This window comes from Protopterus annectens, chromosome 7.part0 (genome assembly GCF_019279795.1).
Source record: "Protopterus annectens isolate FY-2018-M chromosome 7.part0, PAN1.0, whole genome shotgun sequence".
In the NCBI taxonomy this organism is placed as follows: Eukaryota; Metazoa; Chordata; order Ceratodontiformes; family Protopteridae; genus Protopterus; species Protopterus annectens.
Genome location: NC_056739.1, coordinates 11,932,907 through 11,957,867, shown reverse-complemented (window position 1 = coordinate 11,957,867; position 24,961 = coordinate 11,932,907). Strand labels below are relative to the sequence as shown.

The 24,961-nt window shown below is 44.1% G+C and overlaps 1 protein-coding gene across 1 annotated transcript in view; it reads left to right on the top strand.

Annotated features, from left to right (window-relative positions):
• The window catches only part of LOC122805771 (synaptonemal complex protein 1-like), a 5,909,626-nt gene that overhangs the window by 5,509,908 nt on the left and 374,757 nt on the right, over positions 1-24,961 (top strand). Inside the window, exon 25 of the mRNA XM_044076039.1 lies at positions 8,326-8,499. Coding sequence (XP_043931974.1) covers positions 8,326-8,499 — 174 coding nt within the window. The remainder of the gene's footprint in view (positions 1-8,325; positions 8,500-24,961) is intronic.

Sequence of the window (24,961 nt, the reverse complement as noted above, 5' to 3'; positions counted from 1 at the left end):
CGCCTTCATTCTTGCTGGATGGGTTCGGAGCCGATCCTCGGCTCCGACTCGGCCAATACTAAAGCTCGAGAGCTATTTCCACTGGCTCAAGGCTCCCCTATATCCCACAATGCTAGGCGGTAACTACTCAGATCTCGTTTGCCGCTTAGCTGCGAGGTGCTTTCTTCTACCGGCTCTGGCAGGTTAGTGAGATTTTCTAGTTAGAAAATTAAAATATCTACCCCTATCTTTTTTTATTTAGTCAAGTTTATAGTACAGGGTATCCTTTTAGTTTAAATCGGGTCTTCCCTCATTTTTATTCCCTTTTTATTCCCTTTTTAAGTTCTAGGCCTTTGGCCCACTTCCCTTTTTTCCTTTGTCATTCGGTGTGATTGGGTTTTCCTTTTTGGTTAAAGAGTGTGTCTGTGTCTTTTTTGTGTATACAGTCACTTTTTCTGATGTCGAAAGACTCCAAGGTCTCAGGCTTCAAGAAGTGTGACTCGTGCTGTCAGAAAATGTCTCTGATAGACGGTCACACTTCTTGTGTATATTGCCTGGGACCTTTGCACCTGCAGGACTCCTGTGCTGTTTGCCATACATTCAGCCCGAGAGCCCTGCAGAAATGCAAAAATAAACTTATTCTTCGAGGCTTATTAAAGCCTGAAGGCCCCCCGACCCAGTCTGCATCGGGGAAGCCTTCAAAGACTTCCAGGCCGTCGGCTCCAGCTTCAGAGCCGTCCGCTGGGAGCATTAAGACTACTTCAACATTGGCTCCAGCTGGAGTCGATGTTTCGAAGACTCAAACCGTTACCTCGGCTCCGGCCGGAGCCGAGGGTGCTAAGACTCAGTCGGCTCCGATAGTTTTATCAGAGCCACCTTCTAAGAAGAAGTCGAGGTCCCCTTCCATTGGCTCCATCCACTCGGCCCTGGGATCCCCTCTTCTGTCGGAGCGGAGCCACAGGTCCCATTCCTCTCGGTCCTCCAGGCTGTCCGACCATGACTTACAAAGGGTGGTGAGTAGACTTCTCAAGTCCGAGGCACTGGCCCAAATGCTCCATAGCCCTACTCAACAGTCAGTGGCTATTCCCATCCCTGCTTTTGTTCCTCCTCCGACTCCTTTGAGTTCAGAGCCGGGGCTCGTCACAGCCGTGGCTGTCGGTGCGTCGGAGCCGATACCCTTCCTTTCGGCTCTGTCGTCTGCTCCGATTTCCTCTTTGGAGGGATCTCGGCGCCAGGCTTCCCTTGTCGGCTCCAAGGGGGCGAGTGGCATTGGACCCTTGTCCGACCCCGTTCTCCCTCTCGGAGCATCGGCGCTGGTGAGTTCGGCTCCGACATTGGCCTCGGAGCCATCCCTGTTGGTGCCGGGGGTGGTCCTTGTCTCCTCGGAGTGGGGACCTTCGGCCCTGGCTGATCGGGGCACCTTTGAGGTCATGCGGAGCGTGCTAGACCCCATGTCTACCCCACAGTCGGCTCCGTCAGCTCCTCCCTCTTCAGTGCCTGCGGTGGTTTCTACCCACCCCCTCGTACCAGACCGTAGAGAGCCAGCCCCTCAGGTTTCCCCATTGGGAATATCTTCTTCTTCCGAGGCTTCTCCTGATCCAGCAGGGGAACCCCCTCAGAAGAGACAGTGCAAGAGGAAGCACATTGACTCCCCTGAGTCTATCACCTCGGACACCGACTTGGAGGAATCTGAAGGTTCCCCTCGGTCCCCCTCTGAGGATGTCTCTTTTGCTGACATCCTTGAAATCCTTAAACAGAGGGGGAACTGGCCCGCCCTTAACCCTTCAGAGGACGAGTCGGTCTACCTTGAGGCGTTTGGCTCTCGCCCTTCCACCTCCTGGGTGTCTCCTCCCTTTGAGCCCCTCATGGAAGTGGTGGCAAGGAAGGCGTGGACGGCCCCTGATTCGGTGGAACCTACCCCAAGGAGGCCGTCAAAATTTATTACAGCCCCGAAAGAGAAACAGTTCTTATCTAAAGGTGTCTCTGTTGATGCCATGGTGGTGGCTGCAGCCACTAAGAAGGAATTAGCCGATCCTTCGGTACCTGTCCATCCTCCTAATAAGGAGTCTAGGACCATGAACAGGTGCGGTAAGCGGATGTTTTCCTCAGCGACCTTTGCCATGCGGTCGCTGAACTACTTGTGTCACTTCACCCGTCTCCAGAGAGATTTACTCAAGGATATGGGTGATGCTATGCAGGATCCAACAGCTGAGGGGTTCCAAGACAAAATGAACTCCCCGTTGGCAACCCTGAATTCGATTGTCAACTCCTCCATGCGGCTTATCTCATATGCGGCCGATGGGGCGAGTAGGGCCTCAGGCACAGGTGTAGCTTTACGACGCCACGCCTGGATGCGGCTTTGCAATTTTGTGGACCCTTTCAAGGCGTCCTTCACCAATTCCCCCTTTGATGGCTCAACGTTGTTTGGACCTCAGGTGAGGAATACATTGACTAGGTGCGAGCAGGAAGGTAAGACTCTGTCTGCCGTGGGAGTCCATTTTTCTACCCCTTCCAGACCTTATCCCAAAGGTCAGGGGGGGGGTGTGGTTCCGCAAACTTCAAGGAGTCTCATCTGATGCACAAAGTCGATTCCCCTCTAGAAGCAGAGGGGGGAACAACAATAGACGCCGCCCTAGGGGCAGAGGTGGTCCGCAAAATCAGGGTAGCAGAGAGACTCTCTCTGATAAACCCTTTCAGCATCCCTGAGGATCTGCCTGGCTGTCCATCTTCAGAGGCAGTCGGGGGAAGATTATCACTGTACCCAGAAGCCTGGCTTTCCCTCACTCAAGACAAATGGGTACAGTCTATTATATGCAAGGGTTACAAAATCCCCTTTATTCACATCCCATTCCAACCCAAAGGATCCCTTCCAGACGTTCCACCCAGTCTAAGGGAACAAGCAGCGTTAGAAATATCAAAGCTGCTGTCAAAAAGAGCTATCCAGCCAGTCCCAGCAGACCAGCAAGGATCCGGAATCTACTCCAAATTCTTTTTGGTACCAAAAAAAAAACAGGGGACTGGAGACCAATATTGGATCTCAGCAAGCTAAACAAGTATGTGAAAAAACAAAATTCCGGATGGTCACGCTACAGTCCATTCTACCCTTCTTGGGTCAGGACAATTGGATGTGCTCAATAGACCTTCAGGATGCGTACTACCATATCAAAATGCACAGATGCTCCAGGAGGTTTCTCCGCCTCAGGTTGGGAGCCAGTCACTACCAGTTCAGAGCCCTGCCCTTTGGTCTCACTACAGCCCCTCGAGTGTTCACCAAATGTATGGCAGTGGTCGCGGCTCACTTGAGACATCAAGGATTCCAGGTGTTTCCATATTTGGACGACTGGCTCCTTACCGCCACCACCAGGCGTCTTCTATCCAGAGACTTCACCATTTAAACTTGCCAAGCTCTAGGCATTTCAGTAAATTTCGAAAAATCTGCCTTGTCACCTTGTCAGTCTATTACTTTTATAGGCGCCACCTTAGACACAGTTCATCTTTCTGCCAGACTGACAGAGCAAAGAGTATCAGATATCCGCAAACACGTTTACCTTCTGCTTCAATGCAACATCAAAGCCAGGGTAGTCTTGAAGGTATTAGGACTCATGGCGGCTACCATTACACTTCTTCCCTTAGCTCGTTTTCACATGCGGATCCTCCAGTGGATGCTGTTTTCTCAATGGTCCTTCCAACAGCTCCCAGTGTCTCACATCATTCTGCTAACCCAATCATGCAAGAATCACCTGTCTTGGTGGATGACATCACCTCAAGTTCTTCAGGGCAGACCCTTCATCCCCCCCCCCTAATTGCCACGGTGACAACGGACACCTCCCTGATCGGGTGGGGGGGGGCATTATCAGGACAGGACAGTCCAGGACACGTGGCAATCTTTCGAGTGCCACTTGCACATAAATGTCTTAGAGATGAGAGCAGTGCTTTTAGCGCTGCAAGCCCTTCAGGACTCTCTTCCTACAGGGACTATTGCAATTCAGATGGACAACATGTCCGTAGTGTGGTACATCAACGAACAGGGTGGAACCAAGTCCTATCCCTTATGTCGAGAGACACTCAGACTTTGGCAGTGGGCGATTTCTTCTCAGCGGTTTCTGATAGCAACGCACATTTCCGGGAAGTCCAACATGATTGCGGACACGTTGAGTATTCTCATGCCTCATGAGTGGTCTCTAAAAAAATCAGTGCTGGAAGAAATCTTTCATAGATGGGGCTGGCCTTGCTGCGATCTTTTTGCTACTCCCCAAAACAGCAAGTGTCACGATTTCTTCACCCTCTTCCCTCTACCAGGCCAACCCACCAGAGACGCTCTAGTCCACGATTGGCCCCGGGGACTTCTTTATGCTTTCCCCCCTTTTCCACTGATCTCTCAATTAATTCAGAAAGCTATCGCCTTGAGAGTCACTATGATCCTCATTGCCCCTTACTGGCCTCGACAGATATGGTTTCCGTTCCTGCATCATTACCTCTTGGAGCAGCCTTGGCATCTGGACCCAGTGCCAGATCTTTTGACCCACCAGTCGGGCCAGCTGCACCACTCCCTCCAATCTCTCAACCTCACAGCATGGTTTCTCCGATTCCTACCCTAGCCAGGCTTCCTTTAATTTCTCTTTCGGTCCGTAACATCCTGATAGCCTCTCACAAGTCTTCTACCAGAAGGATTTACAATAGTAAGTGGAAACATTTTTCCTTCTGGGCAGCATCAAAAAATATAGACCCCTTCACCGCACCTATCCAGTCTATCCTAGACTTCCTGGCAGAGCTCTTTCATTTAGGCTCTTCCTCATCTACCATTAGAGTACAACTAGCTGCTATATCTAACTTTCATGTAGGTGTCTCGGACTCCAGTATCATGTCCCATAAACTTTGCAAAGCCTTTCTAAGAGGTGTCTTTTTGCTCAAGCTCCCAGTCAAAGATCCCCCACCTCAGTGGGACTTGAATTTGGTCCTAGCGTCCTTGATTCTCCCCCCCCTTCGAACCTGCGGCTTCATGCCCTCTCAAGTTGCTCTCATGGAAAACACTTTTTCTAGTAGCCATAACATCAGCTAGAAGGGTATCTGAACTTCATGCTCTTTGCAGTCGTCCTCCTTACTTAGTTTTCCATAAAGACAGGGTGTCCCTCCGGACTAATCCATCCTTCTTGCCTAAGTTTTCCTCTGAGGCAAATCTAAACTAGACTATCGATCTCCCTGTCTTCTTCCCTGATTATTCCAACAGGTCGGAACAAAAGTTAAATTTTCTAGATGTTCATCGCCAACTTCGATATTATTTAGACAGGACTAAACAGTTCAGGAAATCTGACCAGCTCTTCCTGTCTTATGCGGAAGGGAAAATGGGCCTTCCAGTTTCTAAAGTGTCCCTTTCAAGATGGCTTACCTCTATAATAACCTTCTTCTATGAAATCAGACATCAAAAGCTGCCTTCAAGACCTAGAGCTCATTCAACCAGGGCATTAACTACATCTGTAGCGTTTCAGGACAGGCTACCAATAGATTCCATTTGTGCAGCAGCCACATGGGCTTCACCTCATACCTTTATCTCACATTACAAATTGAATATGGCCTCCAGAAACCGTGCCAACTTTGGTTCCACTGTTCTCAAGAGTCTGTTCCGATAAGTCACCCGGGGTAAGGTGCTAAGGACGCCGTCCCATCCAGCAAGAATGAAGGCGAGATTGACAACTTAACATTGAGAAGTTATGTACCTACCATAACATTCCATGTTAGTTGTCTTCTTCTCGTCTTCTTTCTTGCGTCCCAACCTCCTTCCCCCCAGCCTGGACAGACCGATAGGAATCTTTGGGATCTTCCATTGGGGCTTCCTTCCGACATGTTCTGCCACCTCTATTCTCCCTTTTCTGTTTGTGGTAGCTTACATACAGGTTTATATAGAGGTGGGGTTTTTTTCTCTCTTCTCCATACTGTGGAGACTAGAACTGCTTGGTTTTAGCTATCAAACGAGATCTGAGTAGTTACCGCCTAGCATTGTGGGATATAGGGGAGCCTCGAGCCTGTGGAAATAGCTCTCGAGCTTTAGCTCCGACCCCATCCAGCAAGAAAGAAGGCGAGAAGAAGACAACTAACATGGAACGTTATGGTAGGTACATAACTTCTCATTTTCCATTGTCTGCAGGTTAGTGCGAACTCAGAGTTGGAATATTTAAAGAGCGTGGGGTGTGAGGGGTGTAGGGGGGCTTGCCCCCCTACTTAACCTTTCAGGTAGGTTTTTTCTGTTTTTTTTTTTTTTTGAACTTTTAAGAGTTTGAACATATGGTGTTTACCATATGGTGTTCGAACGTTTAAAAGTTCGATAATCTAATATAGTATGATCAACATATTGAAAACCAACTATGAAAAAGAAACAGTGTTTTAGCAGGGGGGGCAATCCCCCTGCACCCTCCTTCCCCTCTAGTGAAATATACTTAGTCCGAGATTGCACTACAGTGGGAAAAAGAACACATTCCCTGATCCACACTCTACCACGATCTCCATGCAACCATATAAATTTCAGCAATTTTAAATTTTGACTGAAATAGACCCATAATATATATGGTGGTATATGAGTGCATCCAATTAATGACATTGTGTGGAGTTTGTTACCCATAAGAAAATTTGTCTGGTTATTATTGTTTGTATTTCATAAATTTTCAGTGCACTTACTGGCTGAATATTTGTTTTTGTCTTGGTTTGATTTTAAGAATATCTGCTTCATGGAGGCTGTTTTCATGATTGTTGCATTTGTAAATTAACATGAATCCACATGGAAAATGAACAGTTTTGTTTATTTTGCTAAAGGCAGATAACACATTCATTTTATTAAACAGGCTGTATCTTCATGGTTGAGTTATCAATTTTCCAAGTGCTGTTCCTTACCAGGGGGATTCTTGCTTAGAAAAGTCTAAGGCATATTCCACCAGAACAATAGTTGCTTCAGCCGTGTACTTTAGAATTTCTGACCAGAATTTCTGTGCTGATGCAGCTTAGAATTATTTAATATTTTTACTAAGCATTTTTAGTTTGGACATTTGCTCCAGGGACAGAATGTAGTTAGAAAGGCAAGTTTGATACTCTTTCCTCTGATAAGCTCCCACATTTCTGCCACCTTTTATTTGAGTAAACAGTTCGTAACTCATTTTGCAGCAGGCTTGTCCTTGTGAGTTAAAACCCAAAAGGAATAAGTTAATTACACTGATACTCAAGTAGGATGAATCATCAGGCTACAGGGCTAAGCATCCATGCTCTTGTTAATGAACATTCTTATATTACATTTGACTTTTGAAAGACATTTTACAACATTTGCTTCCTTTAGCTTTATTTATTTATTTTTTTCAGTAATAGTTCTTTATTATTTTTTACTTATTTATACAAACATTTAACAGAGAAATACAGAGGTAATATCCAGACAAATCTTCTATCAACATTCTAGCAACATATATACAATATTTACATGAATGCTTCCACAATTAAAATAACATACATATAAAGAATTTACACCTGCAAAGATAGTTTCTTGTAATAATATATCCTAATAGGGTTAGATTTTATATTATAAATAACAATGGAGTTTTCTGTGATCGGTGCATTAAGCTAATATAATATTGAAAATTTGTTCCCAAATCTTCAGATTATTTGAATGTTTACTTTGGTTATTGATAACATATTTGTGGGCTAATATATGTTTTATCACTAAGATCTTAAAATTGTCCCAGGAAGTTTGAGATGGGTTCAACCAATTTGTAACTATGTATAGTTTCATTAGCAAGAAAATATTCATAAGTATGATCATCTGGGATCTAGATATGTTATTTGGAGGGATGTGTAATATCATAAATTCCCAAGAAAGTGTTGAATTTTGATATCCCATCTTTTGTAGTTGTAGTTTTAGGGAATTCCAAAGTTTATATATACATTTACAGAACATATGTAAGAGGTCAGCAGTTTATTTTTTTTTTTTAATTTTAGATTGAGCTGAGGTAGGAAAGGTCTGCCCCTTCTACTTAGTTGTTACAGGTTTTCTTACTATGTCTCCACTGAGGGCTTACACACATCTGTGATAAATTTGCTGAAGACTCACTCCACCAAGAAGTAGGACTATATTTATAATAGGATTGCCTTGAGAATTCTTTACCCTGAAGGTTCTGGACTTAAGGCAAGTGCTACATGAATAATCTTTCTTGTTGCTTCCCATGACATAACTGCAGTTTAATACTTTTTGGAATTGTTTTGTAAAGGTTTATGATTATTATATTGATGTGTGAGGTTTAAAATATCAAAGATGTATTGCATGCAACTAACATTTATTTTCTTGAAATAAATTTAAAATATCTTCATATATAGAAAAATATGGAAACCATTATTCAGAATAGCTCAAGACCTGTACTGCAATCAACTCCATGTACGAACAGTTTACTCAGTAGCTGTTCTTCAGCTCAAAATATGAAGAAATCAGAAGTAACTGAAACACCATCAAAAACTTTTACCAGCTATGCTGCACCTACTCCAAACCTAAAGGTCTGATATGAATTTTATTTGTCATTAGGTCGTACTGAAGTTTCTCATATCGATAGTCATTTTTGTTTGCATTTTAAAATCAAATTGATTATGATGTTATATTTTGAAGTAATGCAAACAGATGTCTTATCGTCTAAGTGCTAAGTGGTAGTTGCTGTTTTACTTTTTATGGCACTTTTGTAATGTCCACAGTCTCAGGACCATCTCTAATAAAAGCTAACTTCAGGCAATGTCACCTGTTCCAAAATATTGCTAGCATCCACTTTAAATTTTTTAACCTTTTGTAAGATATCAGTCAGCAGTTTTATTTGTCTGTTTCTGCAGGGTGCTTAGTGAAACCAGGAGTAAAGTGATAACAAGTACTTACATTTTATTTGTACCTCATTTGAAGCAGCAGTACAGCCTAGACATGATGCAGTGTGATTGAAGATAATGATCCATCAGTTCTTCCTGTTGTGTAGTTCTTAAGATTACTTTGATTTACCAACACTTAGTGTAGTGCACCTAGTCTACCATGCACCATTGTACTGTCACCCTGTATACCACCAGAAGATGTATTAAGCAGCTCTGATCAGTAACAACTGTTTTTAAAGGGGGGTTGCACTCCACATAACCCCTCTTTGTAAGCTGTACTCCATACTATGTAGCTCTGCATTTTACTCCCTCTGACATTGCACCGACAACAAAAAAATAGAATATATGTATGTCCCTTGTCGCCAAGACTGTGCTACATCAGAGGTAGTATATTTAGAGATCAGCCATGGGAGCAGGGCCCCCACTTCTGGAGTGCATGGAAATGCAGTCACCATTCCAAAACACTTTATTTCAATGCAGTTGCTGTGTGTCATTTGGTTCAGTGTGATAACTGGGTTGATAAGTTGGACATTGGTTGGGTGGACATTGAAAAGTTGTAGTACAACTATTAGCTGATCAAAACTAAACAACTTTAAGTTTTTGTCTGACTTTGCATGTACTTCCTCAAGAGTTACAGATCTAACTTTAAAGGCCTTCTGCATTGGTAACTGCCAGTATTTCTGATATCTGTATTGTTGCTTAAGTCTGAATTTTCACTTGTTCCCATGGCCAGATTTTTACACCTCTAGTTGACATACACCATGATGTTACTCAACAGACTAGGATGTCAGCGCTACACTGGATTGTTTTGTAACTTGATCTTTGTGGTCATCATAAGAATGTTTCCATGTTCAGTGCCTAAAATAGAGCAGTCTTCCATATGTTCCTGCTGTCACTGGTACTACCTCTTTTGCATAGAAAAGGAGCATCAAACAAAGTATTGCTAAATTACTAACACTTAATAATCCACAAATGAGAATCAAAGAAAGAAGCTTGAGGCCTGTATTATCTCATGGAATATGGGCACAGTGCAGGTACCCAATAAATGGTACTGGCACAGGTGTGCTTTCACGCAATACCAGGTTGGTGATGGACTTTACAGGAGAAAGTAAAGGACTCAGAGCCAAAATAGTAGTCAAAACGTGCTCCTGGTAAGTCCACACTCAAGGTGATTTCATATTTCTTACAAGTTAGAAGTGTCCATTTGAATAGCAAGGGGTCAACCTCACACCTATCAGTTGCTGAGATTGCAAAAACAATGTGAGTAGGGCATTTTTTATGATCATCTTGAAAGTATGCCTCCTGGAGTATACAAGCTGTTTTACCCATGATCAAGAATCCAAACCCTGAATGCTCCTGGCAGATTTGTGTGGCCTGACTTCTTTAGAGTTGCAATCCAGACTCAGTGGTATTTCTGGGCTCACTTTCCCAGATAATGCCTGTCTTATTGGTGGGGGAGTGGGGTCAAAGAAACTTTTGTGTATGGTTCTGGCCAGTTTAGATCCTAAGAGACATCCTGGGCAATAAATATGTATGTACACTTAACATTTGGTAGGATATGCCCTTGCATGTATGGAAGCATACCCTTAGGGAATGTAGGTTGACATCAGTGTCAGTCCTTAGGTTAGCTTCTCATGACCTAGTGCCACATGTGGCATGTACTCATCCTACTTCAGTAACCTGTCATTTGGTTGTTATTCATCACATACTAATTATTTCATGAACAAGACAAGTCTAAGTTAACCCCGCTGGAGCAGAGGGTAGAGGAAGGTCTCCACCTTCTTCAGACATCTTGAAGAAATTAGAGGATGCATAAGTTTTGTTTTTGAAGTGGACATGAGTAATGACACTATCCCATCCTGTTTCTCCCATCTGGATCTCCACTTCTTTGGGGATATGCTCAGACTGGTGAAGTCCATTTTGGACTTCTCTGTAGTTCATCTTTTCCCCCATCACAGAAATATCTTAATTAGTATGAAAGCAAGAAGGATGAAGAACTTTGGGTTTAGCTGTCCATGAATCTGTCTTGCAGGATGGCATCTTTGCTGTGTGGAAGCATTCTTATTCAACACCTTCTCTTTTCAAGAAAGTGTATGTCTACTGTAGGACCCTGAGAGAGATGGGTGATGCCCTCATTAATTATCTCAGAGCAAATGTCTATGCAGTCTCATTTTTATGTTTTAAACATCTTTATTAAACATACATGACATGTTTTAAAAAATTACATAGGTACTCCTATAGTAATAGAAAGAAAACACACCATAATAACATTCCTTTAGATATTTTCTAGCAGTATGCATTTTAACAAGTTTAATTCACTCCAGAATAACATAAATTGCTCAATTCCTGTCTTTCCTTAAATTTCTGTCCTTCTCAATGCTATTTTGCGTGTATCGTTCCCACAAATTCCATTTATTTTTATGCAGTTTGCTCCTTTTCCTTCTCAAAAGATCACACTTCGAGTTCTTTAATCCCCTTTACAATATTCCATACTTCAATTAAAGCTGGTTTTGGTTTTGTACTTTTTCTAGTATTTTTTTTTTGTAGCCAGTAGCATTAAACTTAGTAAGGCCTTATTATGTCTGTGAAATTCAGCTAAAAATAATTGATTTGATGTTGCCTTTTCATTCTTCCTCAATGTATGGGATCTGACTCAGCCACATATACAGATTTTGGATCCAGCTGTCGAGCTCCTTCCTCTACCCATAATACCCTACTTCCATCCCCATTGCTTCAGATTTCATTTGCCTCCATCACAAAGAGATGCAGGTTCCACTGTCAAGCGATTATAGAGCTTATACTGTGAGTTTATTCAAATTTTTCTATTCTAGAAATTTCCTTTTTTTCTAGTCTTTTGACTTTCCTCCCTCTGGTTATTCACTGGTCATTAGGAAAACCTTTCTCCTTTTTTCCATACTATTTTGATAGTATCTCTTTATTACCATTGCTGGTATTTTCTCTGTATCCTTTCTTTTCTAGGGTATTTCTATATATTACCATTCCTGGTAATTCTTTCATTCCCTTTCTATTTCTTGTAAAGAAAAAAAAAGTTGCTGTTTCCTTTTTGCTATTGCTTCTGATAGTGTTTGTCCCTTTTTTCTGTAATTATGTTGGACAAACCAACAGGTTTTAAAAAATGCATCTCTTGTGGGCATAATATCATGAACTCAGATGCCAACAAGGAATGTGTTTATTGCCTTGGAGCAGGGCACTTGGACATGCCTTGTAGAATCTGTTCTACATTTATTCCTAGATCCCTGGTAGATAGAAGGAACTAACTGATTTTAAGGGGTCTTCTTCGCTCTACTTCTTCATCAGGGGCTCAAATCCTCTAAAAAACTACTAAGTCTGCTCCTTTGGAGCACTGTAAATGCTCTCCATTTAAGTCCCCTAAGTCTTCTTTGGAGCTGCCATCAAAAACCAGGAATATCTTGGATCTGACCTTGTTGGATCCAAAGACCCAACATTTGGATCTGAATCCTTTGGATCCTAAGGCTTCAGATCCCAACATCATAACAGTGATATCGTCAGTCTCGCGTTTATTCTCACTTGTGGGTCAGATCGAATCCAACGGATCCGTCTCAGCCTTTTTCAAAAACTTGAGGCCTTCAGCAAAGCTCGTGGATATTCTCCCTTACTTATGATGCAGTTCCCTAAATCCTCAGATCTTGTTTGCTGCTCAGCGAAAGATGTGGTTCTTCCAGGAAGATCTGGGCTTGGTGAAAGTTTATTTATTTATTGTATTTCCTCCTTAATTAATCGACCATTGTACTTACTCTGTCTTCTATTTCTTACTTAGTAATTCCCTTACCCTTCTTTAGTCCGATTTTTATTAAGGACATTTTTTGGTTGCGTGAGTGTTGTTCTGTCGTCTAAGCTTTCTCTTTCAAACTTCCATTTAAGTTAGAGGATGTTCTTTAGCTCTCTAATTCTACAATTTAAAAAAAAAACTTTCTACATTTCCTCAATCTAGTTAACATCCATTTTAGTTAGAGGGCATTTCGGGGGGGTGGGGTGTGTGTGCTGTTTTCCCTTTTTTGTCTGAAGCTAATTTGAATTGCTTGTATTTGAGTTCAGTAGCATGTCTCAAAAACAGGATGGGAAACCCTTAGGGTTTAACAAATGTGGCAAATGTGGCAAAAAGATGCCTCTAAGTGATATACACACGTTGTGTGTATATTGCTTGGGGCCTTTATATTTACAGGAATCATGCTCCATTTTCCATGACTTCAACCAAAGGGCTCTTATGGAGCGTAAAAATAATCTAATATTAAAAGGTTTACTATAAAAAAATCCCTTTTCTGAGGCTGTTTCTCCTGAGTTCTCTAAATCTAATAAATCATCGGGTAAGTCAGAGAAGACTCAAAAGCAACCTTCCTCAACTCCAAAATCATCCTCAGAGCTGAGACAGAAAGTACGTAAACTGACGTCTCTAACAACTTCTTCGGAGCAACCAGCAGATTTTTGATCCGAGAGGTCTTTGGAGCAGCTTGGACCTTCTGCTCTGACCTCTTTGGCTCCCACTGAGTTTAGGCTTTGGAGCCATTCTCCATCATTGGAGCCTATATTTTCATGGCTCCCATCGCTAGTTTTGACTAAATCAAGATCCCCTAACTTATCTATATGTCTGCTAGGAGTTGTCAGATGACTATGTGAATAGGGTAGTGCAGAGGCTTCTGAACACACCAGCTTTGGCCAAGTTATTACTGGATCCAAGCCCAAAGGCATCAGATCCATCAAAGTCCTCTCCATCGGTGCTTATTCCTTCTCCAATCTGACCCCTGGTATTAGAGCTGGAAGATTCAGATGTCCAGTTGGTGTCCGTCTCAGATCCCAGGCACAAAGTTTCCTCAGATCTAATGTCTACCCTGAGTTCTTCCACTCCATTGGAGCAGGAGTTCTCTCCGACACTCCCCATTTAGACCCAGAGAGTGGGCTCAGATCTCGTCAGATCTGATCCTTCTTGTTACGGCTTTGGCACGGGTGAGTTTGGATCCTACCTCGGCCTCGAGCATCTGTCCTCTGTGCTGGAGATTCCCTCAGCTCCGACTACCTTTTTGTTGGATCCAGGTACTTCTTCAGATCAGGGGCGGAGTGTCTTTGAGGTCATGAGGAGGGTAATGACTGTATCCCAGTCTCAGACACAGTCTCTCCAGGATCTTCCTTCCATTTCTGGACCAGTGATTTCGCCTTTTCATGTACCCTTTCCATAGGACTGCAGAGACCCCAGGCCTCAGAATGTCCAGCAAGCGACGCCCCCCCCCCATTCTGAAACTTCCTCAGATCACCCCACTGAGGAAGGCTGTCAGAAGAGGACTTGCAAGAGGAAGCATCTGGACTCCCCAGAAGAGTCACATCTGAAAAGTTAAAGCAGAAAGGTGATTTGCAATCCACAATCCCTTCAGCTGAGGAGTCGGTATAGCCGAAGGCCTTCGGGTCTTGCGCTTCCAGCTGTTGGGTGACCCCTCTTTCTGATGAGCTTATTGAGTTAATCTGTCAGAAGGCTTGGGAGACCCCAGTCATCATAGAATCTACTCCTAGGAGGCCAGATAAATAGATTACTGCCCCTTCGGACAAGCCTTTCCTCACAAAAGGTATAGCAGTTGATGCCATGGTCATGGTGGTGGCCACTAAAAATGAACTATCTGAGACTAGCTCTACTATCCTTCCTCCAAATAAAGATTCTAGGACCATGGATAGATATGAGAAGCACATCTTTTTGTCAGCAACCTTCACCTTACAGTTGCTGAATTACTTAGCACATTTTACTAGACTAAAGAGGGATCTGATAAAGGAGTTGTCAGACTCCCTCAGAAGAGCTGTAGCTGATGAGGTTGCAGACAAGGCAGCCTCTTAGCTCACCACTCTAAATTCTGTTCTAAAATCTTCCATGAGACTCATCTGATACGTAGCAGATGGAATGAATAAGGCAGTGGGTTCAGGCATCTCGCTAAGGAGGCAGGCCAGATGCATCTTTGTGATTTCATGGAGCCCATCAAGTCTTCCTTCATTAATGCCCCTTTTGATGGCTCCTCTCTGTTTGGGCCCAAAGTTAAAGAGATGCTCACCAGGTGTGAACAGGAACATAAGACCTTATCTGCCATTGGAGTATATTTTCCAACACCCACCAGACCCTTTCTCAAAGGTCAAAGACGTAGTGGAAAGATGTGGTTAAAAAAAAATCACAAAGATCTTTCTAAGATGCACAAGGTGAAAGTTCCGCAGAGGCAGAGTGGGGAACAAAAATGGAAGATGCCACCTTCGCGGCAGGAGAGGCCCACAGAATCATGGCTCCAGAGAATCTTTCTTTGATAAGCCCTTTCAGCACAGTTAAAGGGGGGGGGTGCCTGATTGTCTGCCTCAGGAGGCAGTCGGGGGACAATTGTCTCTGCACCTTCATACCTGGCTAAAAATAACAAATGACAGATGGGTGCAGAACATAATATCTAGGGGTTACGTCATTTCCTTTTCCTTCCCCATTCCCAAAAACAGTTCCAAATGTTCCACCCAGTCATAAGGAATAAGCAACCGTAGAAATTCAAAAGTTGCCAAGAAAAAGAGTCATCCAAGAAGTCCCCACAGACCAGAGAGGATTCGGAACTTACTCAAGATTCTTTTTAGTTCCAAAGTAAACAGGAGACTGGAGACCCATTCTGGATCTCAGTAGTCTTAACAAATCTGTCAAAAAGAGCAAGTTCCAGATGGTGATACTGCAGTCAATACAAAGACAGTTGAATGTTTTCAGTAGATTTTCAGGATGTGTACTACCATATACTGATGGAAAGGTGGTCCGGAAGGCACTTGCACTTCTGGTTAGGAGCCAGTCACTTCCAATTTCGAGCTCTACCCTTTGGTCTCACTACACCCCCACAGTATTCACCAAATGGATGGCAGTAGTTACTGCTCACCTGAGACATCAAAGATTCTGGGTGTTTCCATATCTGGACGACTGGCTTATAACTGTTCCGACCAAACATCTTCTACAACTGGCCATAGACTCCACGCTGCAACTCTGTTCCTCTCTAGGGATTACAATAAACCATGAAAAATCTGCTGTAGAGCCATGTCAGAACTTGGTCTTCATAGGAGCAGAAATAGACACAAGAAGAATGATAGAAAAACTTCCACAAGACAGAGTACACGATCTTCAGTATTAAATAAACATGTTAATCAGAAAGAAACATGCTTCCACCAAACTAGTTCTTCAAGTACTAGGCAAAATGGCTGCCTCAGTTGTCCTTATTTCCTTAGCTTGTCTTCACATGAGAATACTGCTATGGTTACTTTCAACGCAGTGGTCAGTTCTAGGACTACAAATGACATACAAATTCATGCAGAAAGGATCTTCAATGGTGGATTCACTCTCCTCTGGTATCTCAGGGCCGTCACTTTATTCCTTCCCAACCCCAAGCCACTGTGACCGCTGATGATTCCCAGAGTGGTGGGGGGGCATTATCTAGGGAAGACAATTAAAGGCATCTGGAGTTAACATGAGGCCCTTTGCTCATAAACATCATGGAGATGTGGGCAGTGATTTTAGCATTGCAAGCATTTCAAGACTCTTTCCCTCTGGGAATGATAGAAATCCAGTCTGACAACATGTCTGTAGCCTGGTACATAAACAAGCAAGGGGGATCCAGATCTTACCCCTTTTGTTGGGAAGCCCTAAGGGTCTGTCACTACATCTTACAGTCGCTTTCTGATAGTAACGCACATCCCGGGGTGATCCTGCATAATAGCAGACAAATTGAGCAGAGCTATGCTATTGCCATATGAGTGGCCCTTCAATCAGAAAATTGCAGAAGAGATTTTCCAAAAATGGGGCCAGCTTTGCTGTGACCTTTTTGCTTCACTCACCAATGCCAAATGCAGCAACTACCTTGCCCTGATCCCCCCTCCAGGGGAGTCCCCAATGGATGCACTTTTTAACGATTGGCCTCCGGAACTCCTTTATGCTTTTCCACCAATACCTCAAATTCCCAAACTACTACAGAAAGCAAGTTTGTTAAAGATGACAGTAATCCTAATTGCCCCCTATTGGCCTCAACAAATCTGGTTCCCCTTCCTTCGGCCTCATATTCAGGACAAACCATGGATTCTGGACCCCATTCCAGATCTTCTGACTCACACATCAGGAATAGTTCATCCCAATCTAAACCTCAAACTGACAGCTTGGCTGCTCCAATTCCCCTGACAGCCAGATTTCTTCCCTTTCCTCTCCTGTAAGACACATTTTAATTTCTTCACAGAAGTCATCTACATGAAACCTGTACAAGGGAAAATGGAAGAAATTTGTTTTATTTTAATTCTAATTAGATTGATCCCTTTACTGCTCCCTTACATTTTATATTAGACTTCTTGGCTAAAGTTTTCAATGAAGGTGCTGCTGCAGCTACTATTAGTGTTCAATTGGCAGTAATTCCAAACTTTCATATAAGAGAAAATGGCTACGGAATCATGTCATATGGCTTTGCAAAGTCTTCATGAAAGGAACTACACTTCTAAGGCCTCGTACAAGGACCCATCTCCACTTTGGGATCTAAATTTTGTGTTGTCACTCATTAGTTATCCTCTCTTTGAACCTTCGGCTAGCTGTGATATAAATTATCTTTCTTGGAATATGCTGTTTCTAGACTTCAGTAAGGAGAGCTTCAGAATTACAAGCTTTAAATGTCAAACCACCATACGTGATTTCTGATAAGGACAGAGTTTCTTTATGCACCAACCCCTCCTCCTTGCCCAAGGTTGTATCTGAAAGTAACCTACATTCTTCCCAAATTTTCAGAATAAAGGGGAATAGTCATTATATGTATTGGATGTGCATAGACAGTTACGTTTTAACCTACATAGAACTACAGAATTCAGAAAATCTGATCAGCTATTTGTTTCCAATTCTAACACTAATAAAGGCTTACCAGTATCTAAGGTTACCTTATCCAAATGGCTTTTTGAATGCATTTCCTTTATTTATAGTTCTAAGAACAAGACTCTCCCTGCACCTGTCAAAGCTCATTCCACCAGGGTGAGGGCTGCTACTTCAGCATTCCAAGCAAGACTGTCTTTGGACAGCATCTGTGCTGCAGTCACAGGAGCAAGCCCTCATACCTTTATTACTCATTATAAAGTAGATTTGGCCTCCAGGAGTAGAGCATTTTTTGGTTCTGTGATCCTGAGGAATTTTCCCCATGAGCCACCCAAGAATCAGGTAGCTTGGGACGAGGTCCTACAAGTGAGAATAGAGACGAGATTGACAACACCACATAATGAAGTTATGTACTTACCATAACATTCCATGTGTGTTGTCCATCTTTGCCTTTATTCTCGCAACCCACCTACCTACCCCCTGCCTAAGCTCCTGGGAGACCAGGTAGCAGTAGTTGGATATCCTTTGGACTCTATAGCCTCAGAAACCACTTACTCTTCTTTCCCTGTAAATATTGTTACCTATAATTTCACTAACTTTTTTTTCTTATGGGCAGACAAGATCTGAAGGATTAGGGAATTGCATGATGGCTAAGGAAGAATGCCCACATGCTTTGCTGAAGACCTCAAGCTTTTGAAAAAGGCAGAGATGGAAATGATGGATTTGATCTGACCCACAAGTGTGAATAAAGGTGGAGATGGAGAACACATATGGAACGTTATGATAAATACATAGCTTCTTTATAAGTAGCACCCCCCTCCCTTGGATCCTAAGTCATCGGATCCAAAGCCAGGTACATCTTTTAAGAGTGCAACTCCAGAATATGTCTTGAAGCCAATCTCACCCAATTTGCCTGCTCAGCTTCTTCAAACTCCAGAGAAGCATTCCAGTCCCCCATCCACCGCTTCCTCTAGGCCCCCCAGAAGCTTGTCAGCAGCAGATGTGGATAGGATGATGCAAACGTTCCTCAGAGCTCAGATCCAGATAGGGGTCTTACAAGCTTATCGAATCCATGAGTATGCCTGTCACATCTAAAACTATTATTTCTCCTTCTCCAATCAGTCCAGTCACTTCAGAGTCCCAGGATCTGAGATCCCCAAGAAATATGGTGCCAGATCTGAGGAAACTTTCTTCCTCCACTCTGACTGCTTCCTTGACTGATTCTTCTCCAATATGCTCAGATCAGAACGGGTCTCGGAGCCAGAGTGTTGGCGTCAGATCTGAGGGGATAGGTTCAGCCCCAATTTTGTAAGATCCATCCCTCCCCCTTGGAGCTTCAATCCTGGACAGTTTGGATCTGATTTTTCCCCTGAGGCTCCAGATCTGGGGGTGGTCTAGATCTACCTTCTTTGGGAGCTTCATTTCCGAGGGGGTGGATCAAAGCTTCTCCCTGGCCTTCGGTTTTCAAGGTGGTGTAAAGGCACTTTTTCTCTCTAAACAGAATTGTCTTCTCATATTTTGGATCCTACTCCTTTCCTCTCATCGGTTGCAAGCTGTGAGTGGGTCAGACCTATTCCACAGGGGACAGCCAGTTCCAGTATGTCTCCAGCCATTTCCAGTAGAGGTACTTCCTTTCTCTTCTCACACCTCTCCAGAACACCCCACAGAGAATGTGCACCAGAAGATAACATGCAAAATGAGAAACGTAGACTCCCCATGGAGTCTCACACTGAGGATACCAATTTTGATGAAGGAGAGGGATCCCCCAAGTCACCACCAGATAAAATATCGTTTGGAGTTATTTTAGAGATCCTGAAACAGAAGGGTGGTTGGTCTTCCCAAAATCCCTCACTGGAAGAGTTGTTGTTCTTAGAAGCTTTTGGTTCTGGCCCATCTACATCTTGGATACTCCCCCCCCCCCAGCGAATTAACTTATTGATCTGGTTTCCTGCTGGGCATGGAAGGAGTCGGATACTGTCGAGCCCATCTCCAAATGTGCTAAAAAGTTTTTGGCCCTGTTTACAGACAGACCTCACTAGATCAAAGCAGTCTCAGTTGATGCTATGGTGGTGGTGGTAGCCACTAAGAAAGAGTTAGCAGCGCAGAGCTCTACTATCCTTCTAACTAACTGAGAGTCTGGAGCATTGGACAGATTTGGAAAGCAGGTGTTTACAGCAAACAAAGAACCTGCACGTATGGCTGTACCACTTAAACAAACCAACAAAAAAGAAAGAGCCAGCACCCAAAATCCAAGTGTAGCCTTCCAGCAAAAAATGTTATTCCATGAAGACTGAAAAAATAATTAGACCTGTGAGGTCATACCTGTTTTGGCAAAAGCCTTCCTCAGCAACCACACATCAAAAAATATGTATTAAACTATTAATTTACAAGCCCTTATATGCACTGTAGTAGCGCCCTCTCGTGAGTAGAAAATATATTATAAAATTATATAACAAATATAACAAAATATTTCAATATCACAAAATATCTGTATGTACAGGAATTCAGTAATAGATATGGAAATGATAATCCATTGCAAAATATTTCAGAATTGGTCATTCAACCCAGGTGAAAATAAAGCTCCCAATTTGACTATCCACATTTTTTCTTTGTTCGTTAATAATTCATGTGATACATGAACCTCATTATTCCTGAACCTGATACAGTCAATGACCATGAAGCTAAAAATCCCTGTTGGATGTTTGAGTATATGTTTATATAAAGAACTCGAACCTTTCTTGTTTCTGATATCACTTAAATGTTCACCGACCATTATTTTAAAGGGTCAGGAAGTTTGTCCCGCATAAAATGCCCGACAGCTACATTGGGCTAAATAAATAACCCAAATGGTACTGCAATTAGCAAAAAATGAAACATTATAGACATGTGGAGAATTGTGAGAAGTGAAACTGTCTGACTTTAGCACCCTCGGACAATATGAGCAATGCCCACATGGATAACAACCCAGTGGGAATTGTCTAGTTATTGTTGTTTGTACATTTGGATTAGGAAGATGGTTATATACCCTTTTGTAATGACTAAATAAGGATCCCAATGACCGCCCCTTCCGAAAGGAATAAACACTGATCCGTGATATAATTATTTAATGTGTCATCTGACTGCAATAAATGCCAGTGTCTCTGAATGATGTTCATAAAACTCCTGGTGTTTCTACCATAAGTAGTAACCAGTCTAGGCTCCTGAGATTGATCTGTACCCTTGGCATGATATAACAACAACTGTGACCTGTCTTGTTGATTGGCAAACCGACTGGCCCTAGTAATGTCACCCGTTTGATATCCCCTGTTCTTAAATCTGGATATTAATTCCTGTCGATGATGGGCGTACGTGGAGGAATCAGAACAAATTCTCCTAATGCAGAGAAATTGTGAATTTGGGGATATTCCTGATGACATGTTGTGGGTGGAAGCTTGTAGCATGAAGCAGGGTGCTGAACTGAGGAAACTTTCTAAACACCTCACTCTCCAAAGTGTCCATTTCTGTTCTCCTAATAGACACATCTAGGAAGGTGATCTCCGACCTGTTATAAGTTAACTTAAATTCCACACCCCACTCATTACAATTCAAATACTCCAAAAGTTCAAACAAGAATTCCTCATCTGCTCTCCACACCAACCAACAGTCATCAAGATATCCTCCAAATATCTAATTAATTCATGTAGATGTTATGATTGATGTCATAAATCAACTGTTCCTCCACGTACGCCATAAACAGGTCCGCTTATATAGAGGCAAAAGAAACCCCCATAGCAGTACCTTGAATCTGCCAGAAACACTTATCTTTGAAATAGAAGACATTGTGGGTGAGTACCAATTCAGCCATACAAACCAAAAGAGTGTTAAAACCTGGATGTTAAGTTGTCAATCTCGCCTTCATTCTTGCTTGATGGGTTTGGAGCCGATCCCTCGGCTCCGACTCGGCACTTGCTTTAGCTCGAGAACTCCTTTTACCAGCTCGAGGCAGCCCCATATCCCATGATGCAAGGCAGGAAGTACCCAGATCTCGTTTGCCGCTTCGCTTGGGAGGTCTTCTCTTTACCAGCTCCTGGTAAGTAATTCACTTTTGTGACATTTAAGCCCCTTTTTACTTAAAAACCTTTTATATTTGATAGTTTAACTTTAAACTTAATTTTTCTGACAGAAATCCCTGTCTCTTTTAAATTTTTTTAGTCAGTTAATTTCCCTTTCCCATTATGCCAGCTGTTAGGGTGTGTGTGTTGGTTTATTTTACTATATCCCCTTTTGGGATCAATTTAATTTAATTGGACTGGTGTGTGTGTGTTTTTGGGCACCATGTCTAAAGAGAGGGTTTCAGGTTTTAAGAAGTGTGACTCGTGCTGTCAGAAGATGTCTCTGACAGACGGTCACACTTCTTGCCTGTATTGTTTAGGCCCTCTTCACCTGCAGGACTCCTGTGCTATTTGTCACTCCTTCAGCCAGAGAGTCCTGCAGGAGAGAATAAGTTGATTCTGAGGGGTCTTCTTAAGCCGGAGGGCTCTCCGGCTAAGTCGGCCCCACAAAAATCAACAAAATCTGCCAAGACCCAGGCTTCTGTTTCTAAGCCTGTGGCCTCGGCTCCGACTCGTATAGAGTCGAGATCGGCTCCGGCTGGAGCCGATTCTGGATCTGCTAAGCCTTCGGCGCCGATGGCTATCGGCGCCGAATCTGCTTTGACCACTGTGGGGTCGGTTCCGACCGCTCCGACACCCACGGGCATCGGTGTCGGCTCCGATCGGCTCCGACACCCATGTGGCTCAGGCATCGGTGTCGGCTCCGATCGGCTCCGACACCGTTACTCTGGTGGCTGTATCGGCTCCGGCTGGAGCCGATACATCGAAGCGTTCTGCCGGCTCCGAAATCGGTGCCGACAGGATCAATAATATCGGCTCCGATGACCCATTCCAGGAAGAGGTCGAGGTCTCCTTCCTTGGAGCCGATACTTTCGGCTCCGGCCTCCCTCTTCTATCGGAGCGGAGTCATCGGAGCCGATCTTCAAGGTCATCCAGGTTGTCAGACCATGACCTAGAGAGAGTGGTCAGTAGATTGCTCAAGTCACAGGTACTGGCCCAAATGCTACACAGTCCGTCTCAGCAGGCGACTGTTGGTCCACACCCGTTACAGTTCCTCCTTCAACTCTACCCCAGAGTTTGGAGTTGGAGTCTTCGGTAAGGTTACTGCTACGGCTGGAGGACGGATACCCCTTCTGTTCCTTCAGCCCCTACTCTTATCTCCTCTTCCTTAGAGGGATTCGTGGTCGGGCTTCCATGGTCTCCTCCGAGGGGTGAGTGGCATCGGACCCTTGTCCGAACCCGCTCTTCCCTTGGAGCCTCGGCCTTGGTGAGCTCGGCTCCGACATCTGCCTCGGAGACTTCCCTTCGGTGGCCCCTGGAGTTCCTAGCTCTTGGAGCGGGTCTCTCGGACCTGCCTGGGAGGGAGCATTCGAGGTGATGAAGAGTGTACTGGCCACTGGTATCAGTCAGCAGTCTCTTCCCGTAGCTCCTCCCTCTATTGTACCTGTTGACATCTCTGCCACTTCTCTTGCTACAGGACCCAGAGATCCTCCGCCTCAGGTTTCCCCATTGGGAATTTCCACCTCTTCCGAGGATTCTCCTGATGTTTCGGGAGATCCTCCTAGGAAGAGGACTTGTAAGAGGAAGCATGTAGACTCCCCTGAGTCTGTCACTTCGGATACTGACTTTGATGAGTCAGAGGGATCCCCTAGATCCCCTCTGAGGATGTCTCCTTCTCAGACATCCTAGAACTTCTGAAACAGAGGGAAACTGGCCTCCAACAATCCCTCTGAGGATGAGTCAGTATACCTGGAGGCGTTTGGATCTCGGCCCTCCACCTCCTGGGTGTCTCCGCCTTCGACCCCTTATGCAGGTTATAGCACGAAGGCGTGGACAGCTCCTGACTCTGTAGAGCCAGTCCCTAGGAGGCCTTCTAAATTTATAACTGCCCCTAGTGACAAACAATTCCTTACAAAGGGTGTCCCGCTGATGCCATGGTGGTGGCTGCGGCCACCAAAAGGAACTTGCAGATCCTTCCGTGCCCGTCCATCCTCCTAATAAGGACTCTAGGACCATGGATAGGTACGGCAAGCGGATGTTTTCCTCAGCGACCTTTGCTATGCGTTCGCTGAATTATCTTTGTCACTTCACCAGACTCCAGAGATATCCTGAAGGAGCTGGGAGAAGTAGTTCAGGATCCTACAGCTGCAGGGGCCCAAGAAAAGATTGCTTCGCAGCTAGGAACCCTCAATTCCATTGCTAACTCCTCCATGCGGCTAATATCTTATGCTGCTGATGGAGCGAGTAGAGCCGCAGGCACAGGTGTGGCTCTTAGGCGCCAAGCCTGGATGCGGCTATGTGATTTTTGGATCCCTTTAAGGCGTCCTTCACAAATTCTCCCTTTGATGGGTCAGCTTTGTTTGGCCCTCAGGTGAAGGAAACCTTGACCAGGTGTGAGCAGGACGGCAAGACTCTTTCTGCTGTTGGAGTCCGTTTTTCCACCCCTTCTAGGCCTTATCCCAAAGGACAGAAGGGTGGGAAGATGTGGTTCCGTAAATCCCAAGGAGTCACGCCGATTCACGCGGTCAGTTTACCCCTAGAGGCAGAGGGGTAACAACAACAGACGCCGCTCTAGAGGCAGAGGGGTCCGAAGAACCCGGGCACCAGGGAGTCCCCTCCTGAAAAGCCTTTGCAGCAGCCCTGAGTTGTCGCCCGGTTGTCCCACCTTGGAGGCAGTCGGGAAGATTATCACTGTACCCAGAAGCCTGGCATTCCCTCACTCAAGACAGATGGGTACAGTCGATCATATCCAAGGGTTACATAATTCCTTTCGAGGAAAGTCCCTTCCCCTCAAGTTCCCTTCCAGATGTACCACCCGGTCTAAGGGACATTGCAGAGTTAGAGATCGCAAAACTACTGCAAAAAAGAGCCATTCAGCCAGTCACAATAGACCATTCAGAGCCGGAATCTACTCAAGGTTCTTTTTGGTCCCCAAAAGACGGGAGACTGGAGACCAATATTGGATCTCAGCAGACTCAACAAGTCTGTCAAGAAGACAAGATTCCGAATGGTCACTCTTCAGTCAATTCTGCCCTTCTTACAGAAGGACAACTGGATGTGCTCAATAGAGCTTCAGGATGCGTACTATCACATCAAAATTCACAGACGCTCAGGAGATTTCTCCGCTTCGGCTGGGGTCCAGTCATTTCCAGTT